At 29.0% G+C, this 16770-nt stretch overlaps 1 protein-coding gene across 2 annotated transcripts; it reads right to left on the bottom strand.

Moving 5' to 3' along the window:
* Positions 1–6521: 6521 nt before the first annotated feature.
* On the bottom strand, positions 6522–11092 carry LOC102591539 (aspartate aminotransferase, mitochondrial-like). 2 transcript variants are annotated; one of them, XM_006365291.2, is made up of 10 exons: positions 10703–11092; positions 10350–10435; positions 8853–9059; positions 8662–8767; positions 8271–8375; positions 8009–8181; positions 7553–7712; positions 7362–7457; positions 7202–7296; positions 6522–6793 (listed from the first exon to the last, which is right to left on the bottom strand). In XM_006365291.2, the coding sequence occupies exons 1-10, from the start codon at positions 10871–10873 to the stop codon at positions 6679–6681; spliced, it is 1314 nt and encodes a 437-aa protein (XP_006365353.1). In that variant the 5' UTR covers positions 10874–11092; the 3' UTR covers positions 6522–6678. The 2 variants fall into 2 exon arrangements, with proteins under 2 accessions (XP_006365353.1, XP_006365354.1); XM_006365292.2 differs by having other exon boundaries at positions 10708–11092.
* Positions 11093–16770: the final 5678 nt, after the last annotated feature.

Here is a 16770-nt window from a genome sequence, read left to right as displayed (position 1 = left end):
TCTCAGAGATTTTGGGCATAGGCTGGGGGGGTACTTATGCATTTTCCCAAAAATAAATCTTAAATTATGGTAAGAAAATCAAGACAAAACCCTAACAGAAACGACCCGATGAGTCAAGCCCATTTTGACAGCATTAACTATCTATATCATAAAACTAGCCTATAAAAACAAAGAAAAAGACTTAATCAATAGGGGGACTCCTAATACGCAGTGACAACAACAAAATTAAAACATGTAAAACACAACTCTCATTGGTGTTTCTATTTTCAGTCACGGTTTCCCTTTTTAGCCAAAGTTTAGATGCCGAATTTGTTTGTTGAAATAATCATAATTAGGTTTGAAATTAACATGTAAAACACAACTCTTAAAGTATATTTTTTTTTAACCAAATGCATGCAGTAGCTAATCATAATTAGGTTTTATTTGTTGGCTTTGTTTTGTTTTTCCTGTCAAATAATTCAAGAATTTGAATGCTCTTTAATTAATTAATGTTTTTGTTGTGTGTTAAATTCTTCCTTTTGATTAATATTGACTCATCTTTAATTGAATTGGTTATTTCTTTCCAACTTGTTGCTGGTAAACTTGAGACATTAGTTTCTTAAGTTAGAAATTTTCTAAGCCTAAAATTAATGTTATTGCCTCAACTTTAATTTAATTACTATTGTGAAGAAAGAGCGAAAGAGGGATAAAATCAATTGTCCCAATTTATTAAAATAATCTATCCAAATGATAAGATCTAACGAGAGCATTCATAATATACCGTCTTAATTAAGGTTGCAACTTTGCCTTTTCGATAAAGTCAATCAATAAAATGGTGAGGTCGCATTTGCGTGTCTTGATATGAAATTGAAAGAAGATTAAATATGTGCTTTTTTAATGATGCTCGAAATTTTTTAGAAAAAACAAGTAATAACAACAAAAAACAGGATAACTGAAACAAAATAAATAATATTTAATATGAAAATCGAAGAATAATTTTACACAATTTTGGTAATAAATTGTCTTCCAACAAGGATGCGAAAGTGATTAAATATTAGGGTAATGCTAAATGGCTAGAATTTTAAAAAGTCTATAATATCTTTTAAATTTTAAAATAAACTGATTTTTTATCTATTTTTTAATTAAAAGGTATTAAAATTAAAAGCGTAAAAATGTTCAAAAAAATAAAATAATATAGTGTGAAATATATTATTTTACCATTCTAACCAAATTCTAGCCAAATTTTCTGATGAAAAGAATTTTTCCTAAATATTAACAAGACATCAGATTAGGAAACCCCATAAATAACTCGTGTAATCATCAATAAATACTAGAAAATGTATGTGTTCTTGAGATGATGAAATAATTTTTCTTGACCACAAACATCTATATATATATATATATATATATATATAATACTCCCTTTGTTCCAATTTATGTGACTTACTTCCTTTTTAGTCAGTCCCAAAAACAATGACACATTTCTATATTAAGTAACAATTTTAACTATTAAAAATGTCTATTTTACCCTTAATGAAATGATTTACAGTCATTACAAATTTCTATCATTCATTTTGGACCACAAGTTTTAAAAGTTTTTCTTTCTTTCTTAAACTACGTGCCGAGTCAAACTACCTCACCTAAATTGAGACGGAGGGAGTAATAATTGTTAAATGGAAGGACTCTTATTAATGCTCAAAGGCAAATACAATTTGTACTGTTACTTGCCGAATTGACAAACACACCATCTCCGATTCATCTCTATTTAATTCTCCATTCTCTATATTTGTAGAGTAAAATAGAGAATGTTCACTCCAACCTCTCTCTATATTACTTTCTATACTTCATTTATAGAGAGGTGAATAGTAGTTCTTCAACTCTCTATTTCACTTTTTGATTATTTTAATATTATTTCTATGATATCATTAATTAAGTCTTTATTATTTGTAATTATTTTCTAATGTAATATAACATCTAAAAATATATTATTGACAAGTTACTACTTTCATCCGAATTAATAAATTTTCAATTTTTGTTTTTAAAAAAAATTAGGACTTTAAATATGTAATTTAAAATCATTTTAATATTATTTATATTATATAAGACTACTAATTAAGCTTATATTTGTAATTATTTTCTAAGTAATATAATATCTAAAAACATATTATTGATAAGTATACAACTTTCATCCCGAATTGACAATTTTTCTAATTTGATTTTTAAAAACTTTTTTGTCACTTTAATATGTAATTTAAAATTATAATTATTTTTCTCTATGAAAAATGCACAAAGTTTACACTGATAATTTCAACAATCTACTTTTATGTTATAGTGATTAAATTATTAAGCTACATTTTTTAATGGGTATGAAAATACTTGATGCAATAGTTCAAAATGGAATAGGGGAAGTAAAAATTAGTATAGGAAATAATTAGATACAAATGAAGTTGTTAATTTTAAATTTTTTTAGCTACAAATAAATAAAATAAGGACAAAAAATTACTCATTTTGAACTTTGTAATGCATTAATAGAGCATTTATGAGAAAAATATAATAGTCTTGAAAGTTGAATATCTATTTAAAATTTAAAATAACTTTTTCAATTTGATTTGAATTGTTCGTTTATATGTATTATATATAATATTTGTTGCAATTTATGTTAGGCAAAAGGGTCTGGTAGACCCCTGTACTTGTATGTATTTGTATTGTGAATACTTCTACTTAACCCTTTATCAACTAAACTCTTAAACTCAATTAAAAATAATAATATTAAAACCCCTCCTACCATGTGTGTAGCTCACTTTTCTTTGAACAGATGACATGTCAAATCCATGTCATTAAAATTAATAATAATCATCATTTTCTTTACTAATTGTTATTTAAAAAATTATTAACTAAATTTATTAAATAAAAAATAAAATAATAAGAATTTAATTTATTTCTTAAAGTAAATCAGGCTCCTCTGCCGCAATACCATTTTCCTTTCCTCTTCTCCGACCTTCACAGAACCAGCAATCGTAAGTGGCCACTCCACCAGCTCGGGCCAGCAAACATTTTTGCCGACGTAACTAGTTCCTCGTGTCATCTCCCGCCTCGTTCTCCCTTTCACTATTTTCCTTTCTTCACACCACCGACGACCCTTTGCGAACCACCATAAATGGCGTCTCCTCTCCATCATCTCGGCGTTCCAGCAAACTCCCTCGCCGCCTCTTATTCTGATGGAAAAGGGACCAACATCGCCTCCCATTCCAGCGAAAAAGGACCAGTGTCGCCTCTCTCCCTCTCACACCACTGCGAACCAGCGAGCACCACCATGAAACCAACGCCGCTCTCTCCCTCCACTGATAATCACCATGAAATTTGACGTCACGAAAGTGTCAATGCCAAGATCGGCTAAAGAAGATAACTATAAGGTGTGGAGAAGAAAGAAAAATGGGGTTGGGACTTGGGGCAGCGATGGGTGAGGGTGGGGGTGGATGAAAAAAGAGGGTAGTGTGGTTAAGAAGATGGATTTTTTTTCTTGTTAAAATTTATTATTTTATTTTTTTATAATTTTAATAATTTAAAATTTAAAATTTAAAAGTTAAAATTTAAAATATCATGTTCACTTGCCTTAACAGGCGTGTAGTTACACTCTCTTGCCAACTCATCTATATTATTGCCACATAAGCATGGTCCATGGTCAGAGGGATTTAATATGTTGTGTTTTATTGAGTATAAGAGTTCAGTTGACAAAATGTTAAGAAAGTCCACAATACAAACTCATACAAGTATAAGGGTCCACCAAACCCTTTTGCCTTTATGTTATTTAGAAATTTAGAATAAAATAATTTTTTATTAAATAAAGAATTTGATAAGAATAATTTTTATATTACATGAAGATTATATAGATTATAGGATGATTATTTGAAATAGAAAAATAAAGGCCCAAACACATATGCAGACCCTTAAACTTGTCCCTAAATTTCATTTTGGCGCTCCAACTCAACCTTGTTCTATTTTAACCCTTCAACTCCAATTTTTATATTCCATTTTGGCACATAAAAATTGGATTACAATTTGGGAAGCTTCAAATTAAAGTGCAAAGTTGAATTACCATTTTACCCCTACACTAAATAAAAATATTATAATTATATATATTAATTAATTATTAATTATTAATCCAACTCAAAAGTTAATTTTTTATTTATCAATTATGAGTTATGTCTCTTCAATGGCTCAATCTCAATTTTCAGCAACCATACAACTTTAGCTATTTAAATCGTACTCCATCCGTTCCATTTTATATGTCATCCATTTCTATAAATAGTTGGACCACAATACTTGTGATTTTATAAAATTTATGCATAAATTACCATATTTTGCCTATTATACCCTTGATAGAATAGTTAATTAATCTTGTCATTTATTAATAAAGTTGATTTAAGAAAACATTAAATAAGGGTAGAAGGGTAAAGTTACATCATTTCTTAATGCAAGTGCAAAGTAAAAAGGTGACATATAAAATGGGACGGAGGGAGTATATTATTTTTATGTTTTTCAAAGCATTTAGTTAGTTTTCCGTATTAAATTAAATTTTTTTAGTTTTCTAATCATTTAAATAATTGAATGGGATAACTAATGCATAGACTCTTCAGTTTTGAAATATGAATAGTTATAATTTTCATTCCCTATTTATGTATTGTAAATTAATTATCATTTTTTACTTCTAATCTTTTTTATAGTTTTCTCTTGTATTTGCTTTGCCTTTGCTAATTACTAATTTTTATTTATTTTTCTTTGCTTTAGATCTTATCTTGCAATTGTGAACTTTTCCCTTCTCCATCGCATCATCAGGTACATAATAGATATGATAGTCATATCATTGGAATTATGCTTAGTCATGAAGAAGGTAAACATACATTAGGCCAATTCACTAGGAATCTTTTTAGTTCTTAAGATGTGTCTCATTAGGAAATATAGAGAACTTGTATTGTTTGAGATCCATAAATTAGTAGTAAATACTAGAATGAAATGGATCCAAATAGAGTGAAATGAATAGTGAGAATGCACATGCCGACTCTAAGAAGCATGTAATTGAGGTATGATTGTAATGGGGATTAAAAAGAGTAATAGAAGTAGATGGATCGTTGTAGCCGATAAGTAACTGGTAACAAACTGATATACAAACATTAGGAAGGGAACATGTTTTCTGAGAAACAATTTGGGTATTGCAAAAATTCATTCTTTTTATATTTCAAATCACATTTTCCATTTCCTGACAAATAGATAAATTGCAGATGGATGAAAGAAGCTTTCTACCGTTAAGTTCTACTGAAGTTGCTTAGTCTCCGTTGATATCTACCGTTAAATGTAATATTTATATAACATTATGATTATGATTAAAGTCTTAAGAAGGATGCGTATGTTATTTTTTTCTTCTATGTTTATTTTTCTATATTTCTCTATTAGTGTTCTTTAATTTAATTTTCTATAAAGTAAAATTATTATCATAACATTTATTTGCGATTGTTGCATTTTAGTACTCATTACAAATTACACGCATGTTTTCATTGAATTTTAATTGTCCTAACGAATTTATAAAATATTGCATAGGACACAAGCGCAACGCACGTGTCCAGAAACTAGTAATATAATATTGAGGAAAGAGAAAAAGGATTCTTCTTTAAAAAGTAAAATAGAGAATTGTGTTGTAGTTGATTGTCTGAAAAAATAGAGAACTCTATATTTGAAGAGTAAAATAGAGAATAGGGTTGGAGATGAGAATTAAAACTAGAATTAGTACAAGGCAATTTATGTGTCCCCTAATAACTTGATGAAGATGTCATAGTTGAAGAATTAGTACAAACCATTGATGAACTCATGGTTCAGAAGGAGGCTATGTAACAGGTTGAGATCGCGCCAATAAGGCGGTGATAATATCTTTAAATTCTGAACCCGACCCCTTGAATATGCATATGTTCTGGTTTGCAAGGCATAAAGGACGTCCAATAGAGGTTAACTCACCCAAAATCAATTTTGCCTTGTCTAGATATTGTGTGACAATTGGATCATCCTGCTTTAGGTTTTGAAGCTGCAGATGAACGGATTCTAGTGTTGGAGGGAAAAATAGTGAAGCCTCAAGCGCGTCCCAAACTTCTTTTGTTCCAAGATATTTGTTAAATTTGCATCTTTAACAAATATAAGGAGTCATTTGGTAGAGTGTATGTATTATAAGGGTCGTTTGGTAGTTGGGTTAGAGTTATATACGTATTAGTAATGTAGGGATTAGTATTAGTAATGTATTAGTTATATAAGTTTCTAAATTGTCAACCACACGTCATATTAATTTTACAAATGAAAAATTTATTTCCTATCTACCTATCAAACGTTGTATAAGTAATACAAATATTAATACATGAATAATTTATTTCTTATCCAGCTATCAAACGACCCCTTAACAGAATTATAAGATGTATTAATTATATTGTTGGGATTATGTTCTTATCCAATGTTTGGCTTGGTGATTCAAGGCCAGTTCCATCTTTAACCATGCTTATCAATATATTAATAACCCTTATATTGCTAATATCATTGATTGTTATGTATAAAAATAGTACTGAATAAGTATACTTGTATTATTTTCTCTAATACATCCTACCGAACAGCCTCTAACAGTATTAGACAATGGTTATCTGCACAAGATCTCAATAAGAATTGCTAAACTACAAATTCAAAATGCTTTGAATCAATACAGTTGCTATTATTTACACTGGTAACTTCATGGATTGCACTTGCCAAGTAGTCTACATTGCTTCTTGTTACCCCTGCCATGCTGCCATATGACAATGTTGCATCAGCCATGTCAATTGCAAAAAACATGAAAAAAAGAGGAAATTTGAGAATCCTTTGGTTCTTTCTGTTTTCTTTCTTCAGTTTCTTGTGAAAAACAACTAAATCGACATACGATGGAGCAAGCTTTCTGGTAATTTGAAAACAAATACTCTATTGTAACTCTAACATAAAGTATTTTTAGAGAAATGGAATTGAGGGATACGAGGAGAGATACATGCAACGGAAAAAATACCCTCCACTCTTGCTTGCTGAACAAATGAGGGAAATACCAACAAATTCATTATTCTCATGTTATTATTGATATCACCTTTATTATCATAATGTCATCAGCATCGCGTATATAGGTATCAGTACTGAAATTGAAGAAATCTTAGTGAGTTATAAGTACCTGATGCGCCCATCGTTAGTCATGTATATATGAAAATCCCTTTGCAAGTGGTTAACTTCCTCAGGGGATAAACCAGAGAAGTAAAACATTCCAACCTGAAGTTTTGACAATTAGCAGCTGCATTTAGTATGCGATTGTGCAAAGACTTAAGAATTGTTACCTGCTTCGTTATATGTTCCCAGCTCGAAGATGAGTTCAACTCCTCAAGAGTTTGACGTAATGTGATTCTCATACTGATTAAGCGATCCACCATGACCTTTATGTGAAAATATATAATAAGTACGTTCGTAAGGAAATGGAATGGTAAGAAAGTAGTACTCACTACTCATACATAATGGTTACATTAATTACCTTAACTTCCTCTTCCCAAAGTGCCTTTAAATCAGCATCATTCAAGATTGTTGACACTAATAATGGGCCATGAACCGGTGAGCTACTGTACATTGCCCTGACAATTCGCTGCAGCTGGCTCTTGATTGCTGTGGCCTGCTTATCATCCCAGGAGACAATACTGGTTTCCAAAAAGAAAACGAGAGGACGGGAAGTTTCAGAGCTGGAGACTAATCAAGAAGTCATAAAGAATCAAATACTTTGTGGTCATTTTTGTGGACTACTAATCACTAAAGTGGACTCAGGATTACTAAAAATGAACAAGTTGAAATTACTCCGTTTATGGATCTATACCATTTATGTTTTCTGTTCGTTCAATGGATTGAGTGAATAGTCTTAACTAATTAAAGTATAGTATTATTTCGGCATTGTTCAAAATGAGGAGCTGCAGAACACTGTAACTTGAAGTTTGTCTACCTGACACAACCTACTCGGTGTTCATACAAGCCCATGTTTTTGGAAAAAGATTGGGCACAGCCCAATAGATGTCCATCTTCTAGAAATATTCGAATAGCAGTGGCATCTCTCTCAACATCTCCGCTAGCAATTCCTTGATAAGCCATATCAAAAAAAGGAAAATGATTCTTGATCTGAAAACATTTTTCACAAACATAGTGCATAAGAAGTTATCTAAACGCATAAATAGGAGGAAAAAAAAGGATCAAGTTATGCCACTAACCTTAAATATGTGTGAGATTTCTTTCCACTGCTCATAGTTGGGGTCGACACCAGTTGGGTTGTGAGCACAAGGATGAAGTAAGAAAAAGGAACGATCTGGAGCATTCTGTGAGATTATCAAATGAATAGGGTCAGGTAACGTAATCGAAACTCCAAAAGAAGAGAGTTAACTGAACAAGAGTTCGCCTTGCAAACATTGTAATCACATACAAAAATACCGCGAATTGAAATGAATCATCATCACATGGCAGAGTGTACTGCTGGCCTCTAAATAGCTCAGCAACATAAGCCATCTTTTACAAAGGCTCACAATCTCATACGTAAGGATGTAAGATTTGGCGGTAAAGTTGAAACAAGAATTTCGCAACACAATTAGAGAAAATTCACCAAACCTTGATATCATTTACGAGGGCTTGAAATCGCAATCCTTTTGTACCAGGATCATAATAGTGGTAGGTTCTTGTACAAACTTGAGAATCCCTCCAAATGTCGTGGTGGCTTCAAAAGAGGACACATTTCAATCACAGTACTTATTAATAATGGCATGGCATGAAAAAGAAGTATAAATGTGAGAAACATTTACTTGGACCAAGTTGGCATTGGTAGAAACATTTGTGAGTCAGGATAGAAGCGCCTTTGGAACTCCGCAAACAGCCGGCACGCACCAGTCCCAGAAAGAGCTGGAACACCAGCAAACCTGTCTTCTCTAACAACACTAGAGTCATTTCCATAAGCCAATTTAACACAGTCCTGCACAAACTTTGATTTTGTTGTTGCTTTAGTTGATTCCCTGCCAATAGAAAAGCAACGGTCATGGTTGCAATGAAATAGGATGAACCTAGAAAATATTCCTAATACCGTGTTATGCAAATATCATGAATGAACTTCAAAATTCAACCAAATATCTTAAAGCAAGGAGTGAAGTAACTGAAAATCCTTACAAAACCATTCTGATGCTCTTATGCATCCAATGCGGCATTATGAGCCCACTTACAACGGCCATGAGTGATCCCTCTATATACCCAAAGTGGAACATTATATAACTCAACCATGTCTAACCGTATCATGTAAAAGACCCTTGACAGACAATTCAGGGAAATCAAGTAGTGAAACCAGCACCTGATATATTGTTGATGCACCAGTCATTCTAGTGTGATGAACTTACAGAGTAAAATAAAGGCATAATACATAAACAGTTGGCAAGTAAGCACTCCAACGACTTTGAGAGTGCACATCTAGATACCTCGACTTGGTGTCTGGAATGACTGGTGTACCAACAGTATATCTAAAGTACTTAATTACCTATTGGTGAAAGAACATTGTCCAACCATCAATAACAACAATAATGAAGTCTCTCGATTCAAAACTAGTTGAGTTTGGCTACATGAATCCTCAATAGTTGTACCACTCAACTTAAATCATTATAGCCATACATTTATCTCAAAAAAAAAAATCAAAATAAATAAATCATTATAGCCATTTCATTCCAATACACAATAGCTTTTCATCCTCTTCAATCCTAAAGATCTAGATTAAATAATCAGAAATATTACTCGAAACAGAATTGGTATTTCACTGAACTCCTTCCCTTACTCGAAAGGAATATGTCCCCCTAACCGAATAATCCCTACAATCACCTTAGTTTGTTAAATTATTATTTTTTACTCCATTGGTGTCTGAGACAGCTTGTGCGTACATGTAATGGCCAGCCAGACTTCAGAAAAGTAAGAAATGAGAAATTCGAGTAATTAGATAAGGAAATTCTGAAAAATATGATTGGTCAAATCCAACATGAGCTTAGAGTACACTCATTAAACCAAAATAATTATTCAATCATAGGGGAAAAAAGAGGAAACATCAGCCCTTAAATATAACACCAGTTTATGCAAACAATAAAGGTAAAAATACACTTAAAACTATCACTTTGACGTGAATTTCATACCTCAACTATTCATTATTCTCTTTACCTAACTAACCTATCACTCCATTTATATTAAAACATATCTCGATTCTGAATTAGCCAAATATTTTATCATTAACTCGAATCAAAAAGAAAAAAAGAAAAACAGATGCTACTTACAAGATTTCACAGCCAGAAATCTTTTCAGCAGCTCTTCTAACACACTCAAGAGTTACTGGTTTTCCTTTATCATCTCTGTAAGCTCCCTATTTATAAGAAGTTGTAACAAAATAAAATTACCATCAATCAATCAAGAAAAAAATTACCATCTCAGTTTTAATTTGTTTGTATTACTTTTATTTTTAGTCTGTTTAAAAAAAAAACAATTTGTTTTCTTTTTTGACAATTTTTAATTCTAACTTTGTAATAAAAAAAATTAAAGGACATATGGTACATTCAAAAGTTCATTTAGTTTCTTAAATTATGAGTCAAATCAAAATCAGACAAATAAATTGAGACGGAGAGAACAGTACCACACCAAGATTGAGCTTGAGAGGAGTTGGGTCAGAAAGAAAAGCCTGAGTGACACTGGTGATTGGGTCTTTAGGAGCTGGCTGCACATGGTCCCACCATCCCATATTGTTTTTCCTATTTGTTGCTACTGAGGTAGACAGCCATCTAACATGTCTACTCCACATGTTCATCTTTCTTGCTCTCTTCTGTTCTGTTTTTTTGCTTGTATTGTAAAATTAGCAAAAGGGTATGTGAATCTCTTTCTTGAGAGGAAAAATGAAGTTAAAATAGTAGTAGTTGTTGATTGGAATATAAAGGAAAGAAGACATTGAGATTTGAGAACTCTGTTTTGGTAATGGTAGTTACAGATTCCAATGGGCTGCTGTCTTCTCCCAATTTCTACATTTTTCCAATGGTACAATCCATTTTGTATGATGTATAAGGTATAATAATTTTATTATGAAATATAGAATTATTTTATCATGTATTTGATTAGAGGTATAGATAATTTTTGAATTATTTATTCCACCATTTATATTAGGGAAAAAATTTAAAATATATTCGAACTTTGATCGAAATTGTTGTAACAATATCAAACTTTGGAAATGACATTTTACCCCCTACACTATTTAATAGTGTATTTAAAAGGTATATATGTGCCCACGTGGACATCATAAATATTGCATTATTATAAATAGTAACGTGTCCACGTGGGCACATATACACCTTTAAAATACACTATTAAATAGTGCATGCGTAAAAGGTCTTCCATAAAGTTTGGTATCGTAACAACAATTTCGGCCAAAGTTAAAATATTTTTCAAACATTTTTTCCTTTATACTAAATACTCTCTCTGTCCTATAGTAATTGTCCACTATACTATTTTGAGACATCCAACAATACTCGTCTCATTTATGAAATCCATGGATTATTTTACACTTAGAGGTCGTTTGGTTGGGAACAAGTTATCCCATGATTAATTATCATGGGGTTAGCTATCCTGAGATAACTTATTTCACCATGTATATGTGATAACTTATCACATCACTATGATATAAATGGTGAATAAGTTATCTCAAACATGACAACCAAACAAGATACAAAACTTTTATCCATTTATCACATCACTATTTTCTTATTATATCACTATTTATTTTTATCTCTCACACCAAACGACCCCTTAGTTCCTATTTTACCCTTATCATTAAGTATAGTCATTTTTCTATTATATTTTTTAAAATATTATATTTATTATATTCAATAGTTGGCAAGGATTATTGGACAGAGAAAATAAGTTATTACGTATACATGTGAAATAACTTATCTCAAAATAATTAATTTCAAAATAATTTGTTTGTTTCCGATCAAACGACCGGTAAAGGTCTTAATAAAAGGGGAAGTTCGGTGGTGCACCAAGGGTCTTTGTTGTGCTGTTTTTATGACTTTTAAATCTTTAACTACTGATCGTAGTAAATTTACACCACAATTTGAAAACTAAAGATTTAAAGAATTATGCATATTTTTAATGTAAAAATATAAAATTTTAAGGTCTCTTTCTTCTTATTATTATTTTTTATTCCATGTCGATTCAAATTCAAATTAAAAAAAAAAAACTTAAATTGAAACTAAGGGAGTATTTATTTCCAACTTTAATTCGTGTCTTTTATAATATTATTCAAAACAACGTATGTTCTTTCTAAAATATTTTAATACAAAAAAAGTGTAGTAAAACTAAAAATAAATATTTTCCCATCCCAATGTTAATCATACATTTTGACTAGTTATAAATTTTAAGAAAGAAAGAAATATTTTTAAAAAGTCATAAATATGTGTATTGTTGTAAATCATATTATTTAAATAAAAAAAGTTAAAAGTAAAATTATTTTTAAATATAAAAAATATCATTTTTCTAAAATAGACTAATAAAATGCATACATAAATTAAGACTATTAAATCATGTTTATTTATATGTCTTTTGATTTAAAGTGATTTGATTTGTGTAAATAAATTTTACCAAGCTCATTAAAATAAAATAATCTAAGAAATTTCTAATTTGATGAAAAGAAATTATTTTGAGAATGGTGAAATAAAAGAGAATTGGATTTAAGGAATTAAAAGAAATATTCAAATTTCTAGAAAGGTTATCCAAGAAAACTTTAAATTCAATTCAATACAATACTATACTCTCTATTTTTCGAGCAGCGTACCCATGGTTTCTCTTTGTGATCGTGTTACAATGGGCTGTATTATTATAGCTCGTGTATTTAATGGACCATATTCCATGTTATTATTTCACCTTTTGACTTTAAAGAACGAACAAAACATTGACAATATCATGTATCTCAAATCATATATTATATTTATTTATTTACTTTAAACTTTGCACATCATTTAAAAAATAATTATTGATATAATATTTATATTAAATAATGGTTAATATTAATATTAAAAAATAATTTAAAGAATAAATAATTAATGTTAAAGATAATACATGAATCTCTAATTGTATTTAGTTGAAACTAAGGTCCTATATTTAGTTGAAATGGCTACTATTATTTTTTTTAAATACAAAATTTAGATGTACCTTTTTTTAAAAAATTACAAAATTAATATCTCTTAATGTTGATGCATCGTCACAAGACAAAAAGAACCACAAAAATGATTGTTAATTAATGAGCTTGACTTTTACCTAAAACACATTGAGAAATATATATATAAAGGAGGATATGAAAAGGCTGATGTGGCATCTCTCATCCAGGAAAGACATTTATCTTTTTTCTCATTTTTTTTGGGATTTCTCTCTCATTTTATTACAACATATTCAATTTATCTTCTTCCTTTTTAAGTACTATAATTATTAAAACAATAAGTACCCCAATAATTACCATTTATTACTGACCCATCATTTCATATTCTCTAATTCTTACCGTAAGAATTTTGAACTCTTAAAATCTAATCTAAATCAAAATATTTATAGTGCAAATCATCTATTTTGATTAAGTTGATCTGAAGAGGGGAAAAATCATTTTCTTAATCTTAAATTTCTGCTTTCTATTCTATTATTATTTTTTTCTTAACCCCTGTTTTTATGTCTTTGAAATCTCAGGAACTCAATTTGGATGAACGTTAATGAGGCAATTGCTTTTCATGATTAGGAATATTGTAAAAGATTTTGTAATACCAATGGTAAGTCATATCTGAAATTCTGGACTAATGACTATGTCGATGATTCAATTTGTCGTCTTCCACTCTTACTGTTAGTGACTGCTTCTTATTAATTTTATGAATCTTGTGTGCCTTGCGTTTCCTCCAACACAATGCAAGATGGATGTTGGCAATTACCAACAGTATAAATGGGAGCCAATTTTTCATTAGTTATGCCAAGCAATCCTATCTCATTGTAAGTATTATTACTTTTGGTATTCAAATTGTTCCCTCTTTTCAAGTAGGATGCCAAATAGTAGCATTGTATTTTTTTTTTTCCACATTGAACATGTTGTTGATGAAAGAAAATTAAACAGAAAATTTTGATGGTATGTATATATCTCTTTTTCTATTTTCTTCGTGTAGGTGAAAGTTGCTTCCAAAAAATTTCTATGCACAACTAATAACTCTTCAATGGAAGAATTATATGGGTGCTCTCTACTATAACAAAACATGTAGTGTGAATAAAAAAAATTGAAATAAAAGAAATTTTGATTAAAGACAAATTTACATTAGAGGGTGCATGTGCAATCATAATGGTTTTATTTGGGAAAGAAGAAGATAATGGATTTCAACCGAATAACTAAAAATACTGCCAATTTTAATGAAAGTGATGATGCCATATTTGTGGTCATGGTATTGCTTGAAAATACAGGATTTTTTTTTTAAAAAAAATTATTCAAATTACCTTTTTATTCTATGATTGCCAATATATTATAGAATATATATAAGATATATGGTCAAACTCGATAAGATATAACTTAAATAATTTGTAGAGGAATGAAATTTCAATATTTGCATCATATACCTATTTTTATAGACTCACCATAATATATCTTTTTTATTATATAATGTGTATTTAGATATTCATAATTTTTAATTTTAATTTTTTATTATACATCAAGGATGATGTGTCACCACTTTATCATTTTTTCTTTCATTTAATTATTTATTTTATTTTTAGTATCTAAAAATGATGTCTATGGACATTGAGGTTGAGAGAGAGAGAGAGAGTAGTATATTCATGCAAAAAACATTGGTTATTGAAAGAAAGACAAAATGAAAACTGAAAAGTAATGACTCTTAAATGTGGTAATGAAATGGTTTGGAGATTTTTATAATAAAAATAAATACGGCTAGAAGAAAGGGAAGGGCATGAGGAGGGTACTTTACATATTTTTTTTTTCTTTTTACCCTCCCTAGGAGCTCCCACCCTTTTTGCTCCATTGGTGACTCGAACTCGCAACCTTCGGGTTGGAAGTGAGGAGTGCTTACCATCAGAGCAACTCCCACTCGTCTGGAGGGTACTTTACATGTATATAGTTTTAGAATATTTTACATAATAAATGATTACTAAATCACTAAATTAATGACAATAACGTTTGGACTTTTAAAATTGAAAAATGGATGGGTAACTTGGAGAATATAATCAAGAAATAATTTTTTAAGTTTTTTAGTATATCATATAATATAAATTGCAAAAATGTCAAAAATTTGAGAAAAAATTTAGTGTCATTCTTAGACTAATCTTCTTTATTATATATAATGTACATTTAAATATTCATAATTTAAATTTTAATTAATTAGTTATATATATATAAAGAAAGAGAGAAGTGACGTGACATCTTTCTTTGATCAAGTTTACTATTTTATTTAATTACTATTATAAAATAATAATATCTTTTAATATATTATTTATTTCGAAATTCTTTCTAATTTACAAATATCAACGTCTTTAATTGCATCTTAGCATAATAATTTGGGAAATATATGTTATTGACTCATGTTAATAAACAAAAAATTATTTCGAGAATTTTATATTGATTGAGACAAGTTATTAACATTTAACATTTTTTTAACAAAGTCACATTTAACTATGTCTTAAAAAAACATTAAGTTAGACACTATTTTATAACTTCTTTTGAGTTTTTTTAACATAAAATATAAATAAAAAAATATTTAAAAACTCGACAAAATGAGAAAAAGGAGAACTATGATTCTTGATCAAGAGATATTTTTTATTCCTTTATATATATATTTTATAGGTCAAGAGAGAAAAATTAAGAAAAAAAGAGAAATTTGGAGAATAATAATAATAATTTAATAGTTATGATTATAAGAAGGAGATATAAATAAGATTTTATTTAGAAAATCTTAAAAATAGAAGGTGGGAAGATGAATTAATTTTTTTTTATAGTAACAATGAGAAGAAATAAAAAAAATATAACAGGTTGCAGTAATATCAACGAAAAAAGAAAAATAAAATATTTGAGATTTATTTTTTATTCAAATTTTATAAATCAAAGGAAAAAAGCTTATTAAGGAAAAATAAAATTTTGTGAATAAAAATAATTAATTATGGTAATAAACTGGAGAGATAAATAAATAAATAAAATTAAAAATTATAAAAATAGAAGGTAGAAAACGTAATAAATTGTAGTAGCAATGATGAGGAGAAATGAAATTAAGAAAAAATAATAAATTGTAGTAATGATAAGGAGATATGAAAGGCAATAAATCGTAGTAATAATGAGAAGAGAGATAAATAAGGTAAATATATTTATCATAATATAATAATATAAAGGTGAGCATCATAACTATGTTAAAAAATATTATATTAAATTAGACACTATTTAATAATTTTTTAGATAATAAGATTTTTGATTTTTAAAAAATTATAAAAATGGAAGGGTAAAAAAATGAATTTAAGAAAAAATAATGAGTAAATTGTAGTAATGATAAGGAGAGACGAAAGACAATAAGAAGAAAGATAAATAAGGTAAATATATTTATCATAATTAATATTTTATTATATATATAAAAGTTGGATATGTAAATGATGATATCACATTTCTTAGAAGCTAAAATTACTATTTATCTAATT

The sequence above is a fragment of the Solanum tuberosum genome, unplaced genomic scaffold (genome assembly GCF_000226075.1).
Source record: "Solanum tuberosum cultivar DM 1-3 516 R44 unplaced genomic scaffold, SolTub_3.0 scf00546, whole genome shotgun sequence".
Taxonomy (NCBI): domain Eukaryota; kingdom Viridiplantae; phylum Streptophyta; class Magnoliopsida; order Solanales; family Solanaceae; genus Solanum; species Solanum tuberosum.
The sequence above is the reverse complement of the archived record's forward strand: the minus strand, read 5'-3'. Positions and strand labels throughout refer to the sequence as shown.

Bases quoted from the DNA above. Each gene is read 5' to 3' on its own strand.
- LOC102591539 (XM_006365291.2), bottom strand. From the start codon at position 10,873: ATGAACATGTGGAGTAGACATGTTAGATGGCTGTCTACCTCAGTAGCA. The intron at 7,458-7,552 runs GTAATTAATGTA...TTTCACATAAAG, and splicing joins TTTGGGAAGAGGAAGTTAAG to GTCATGGTGGATCGCTTAAT. The intron at 7,297-7,361 runs GTAACAATTCTT...TCAAAACTTCAG, and splicing joins GGGAACATATAACGAAGCAG to GTTGGAATGTTTTACTTCTC.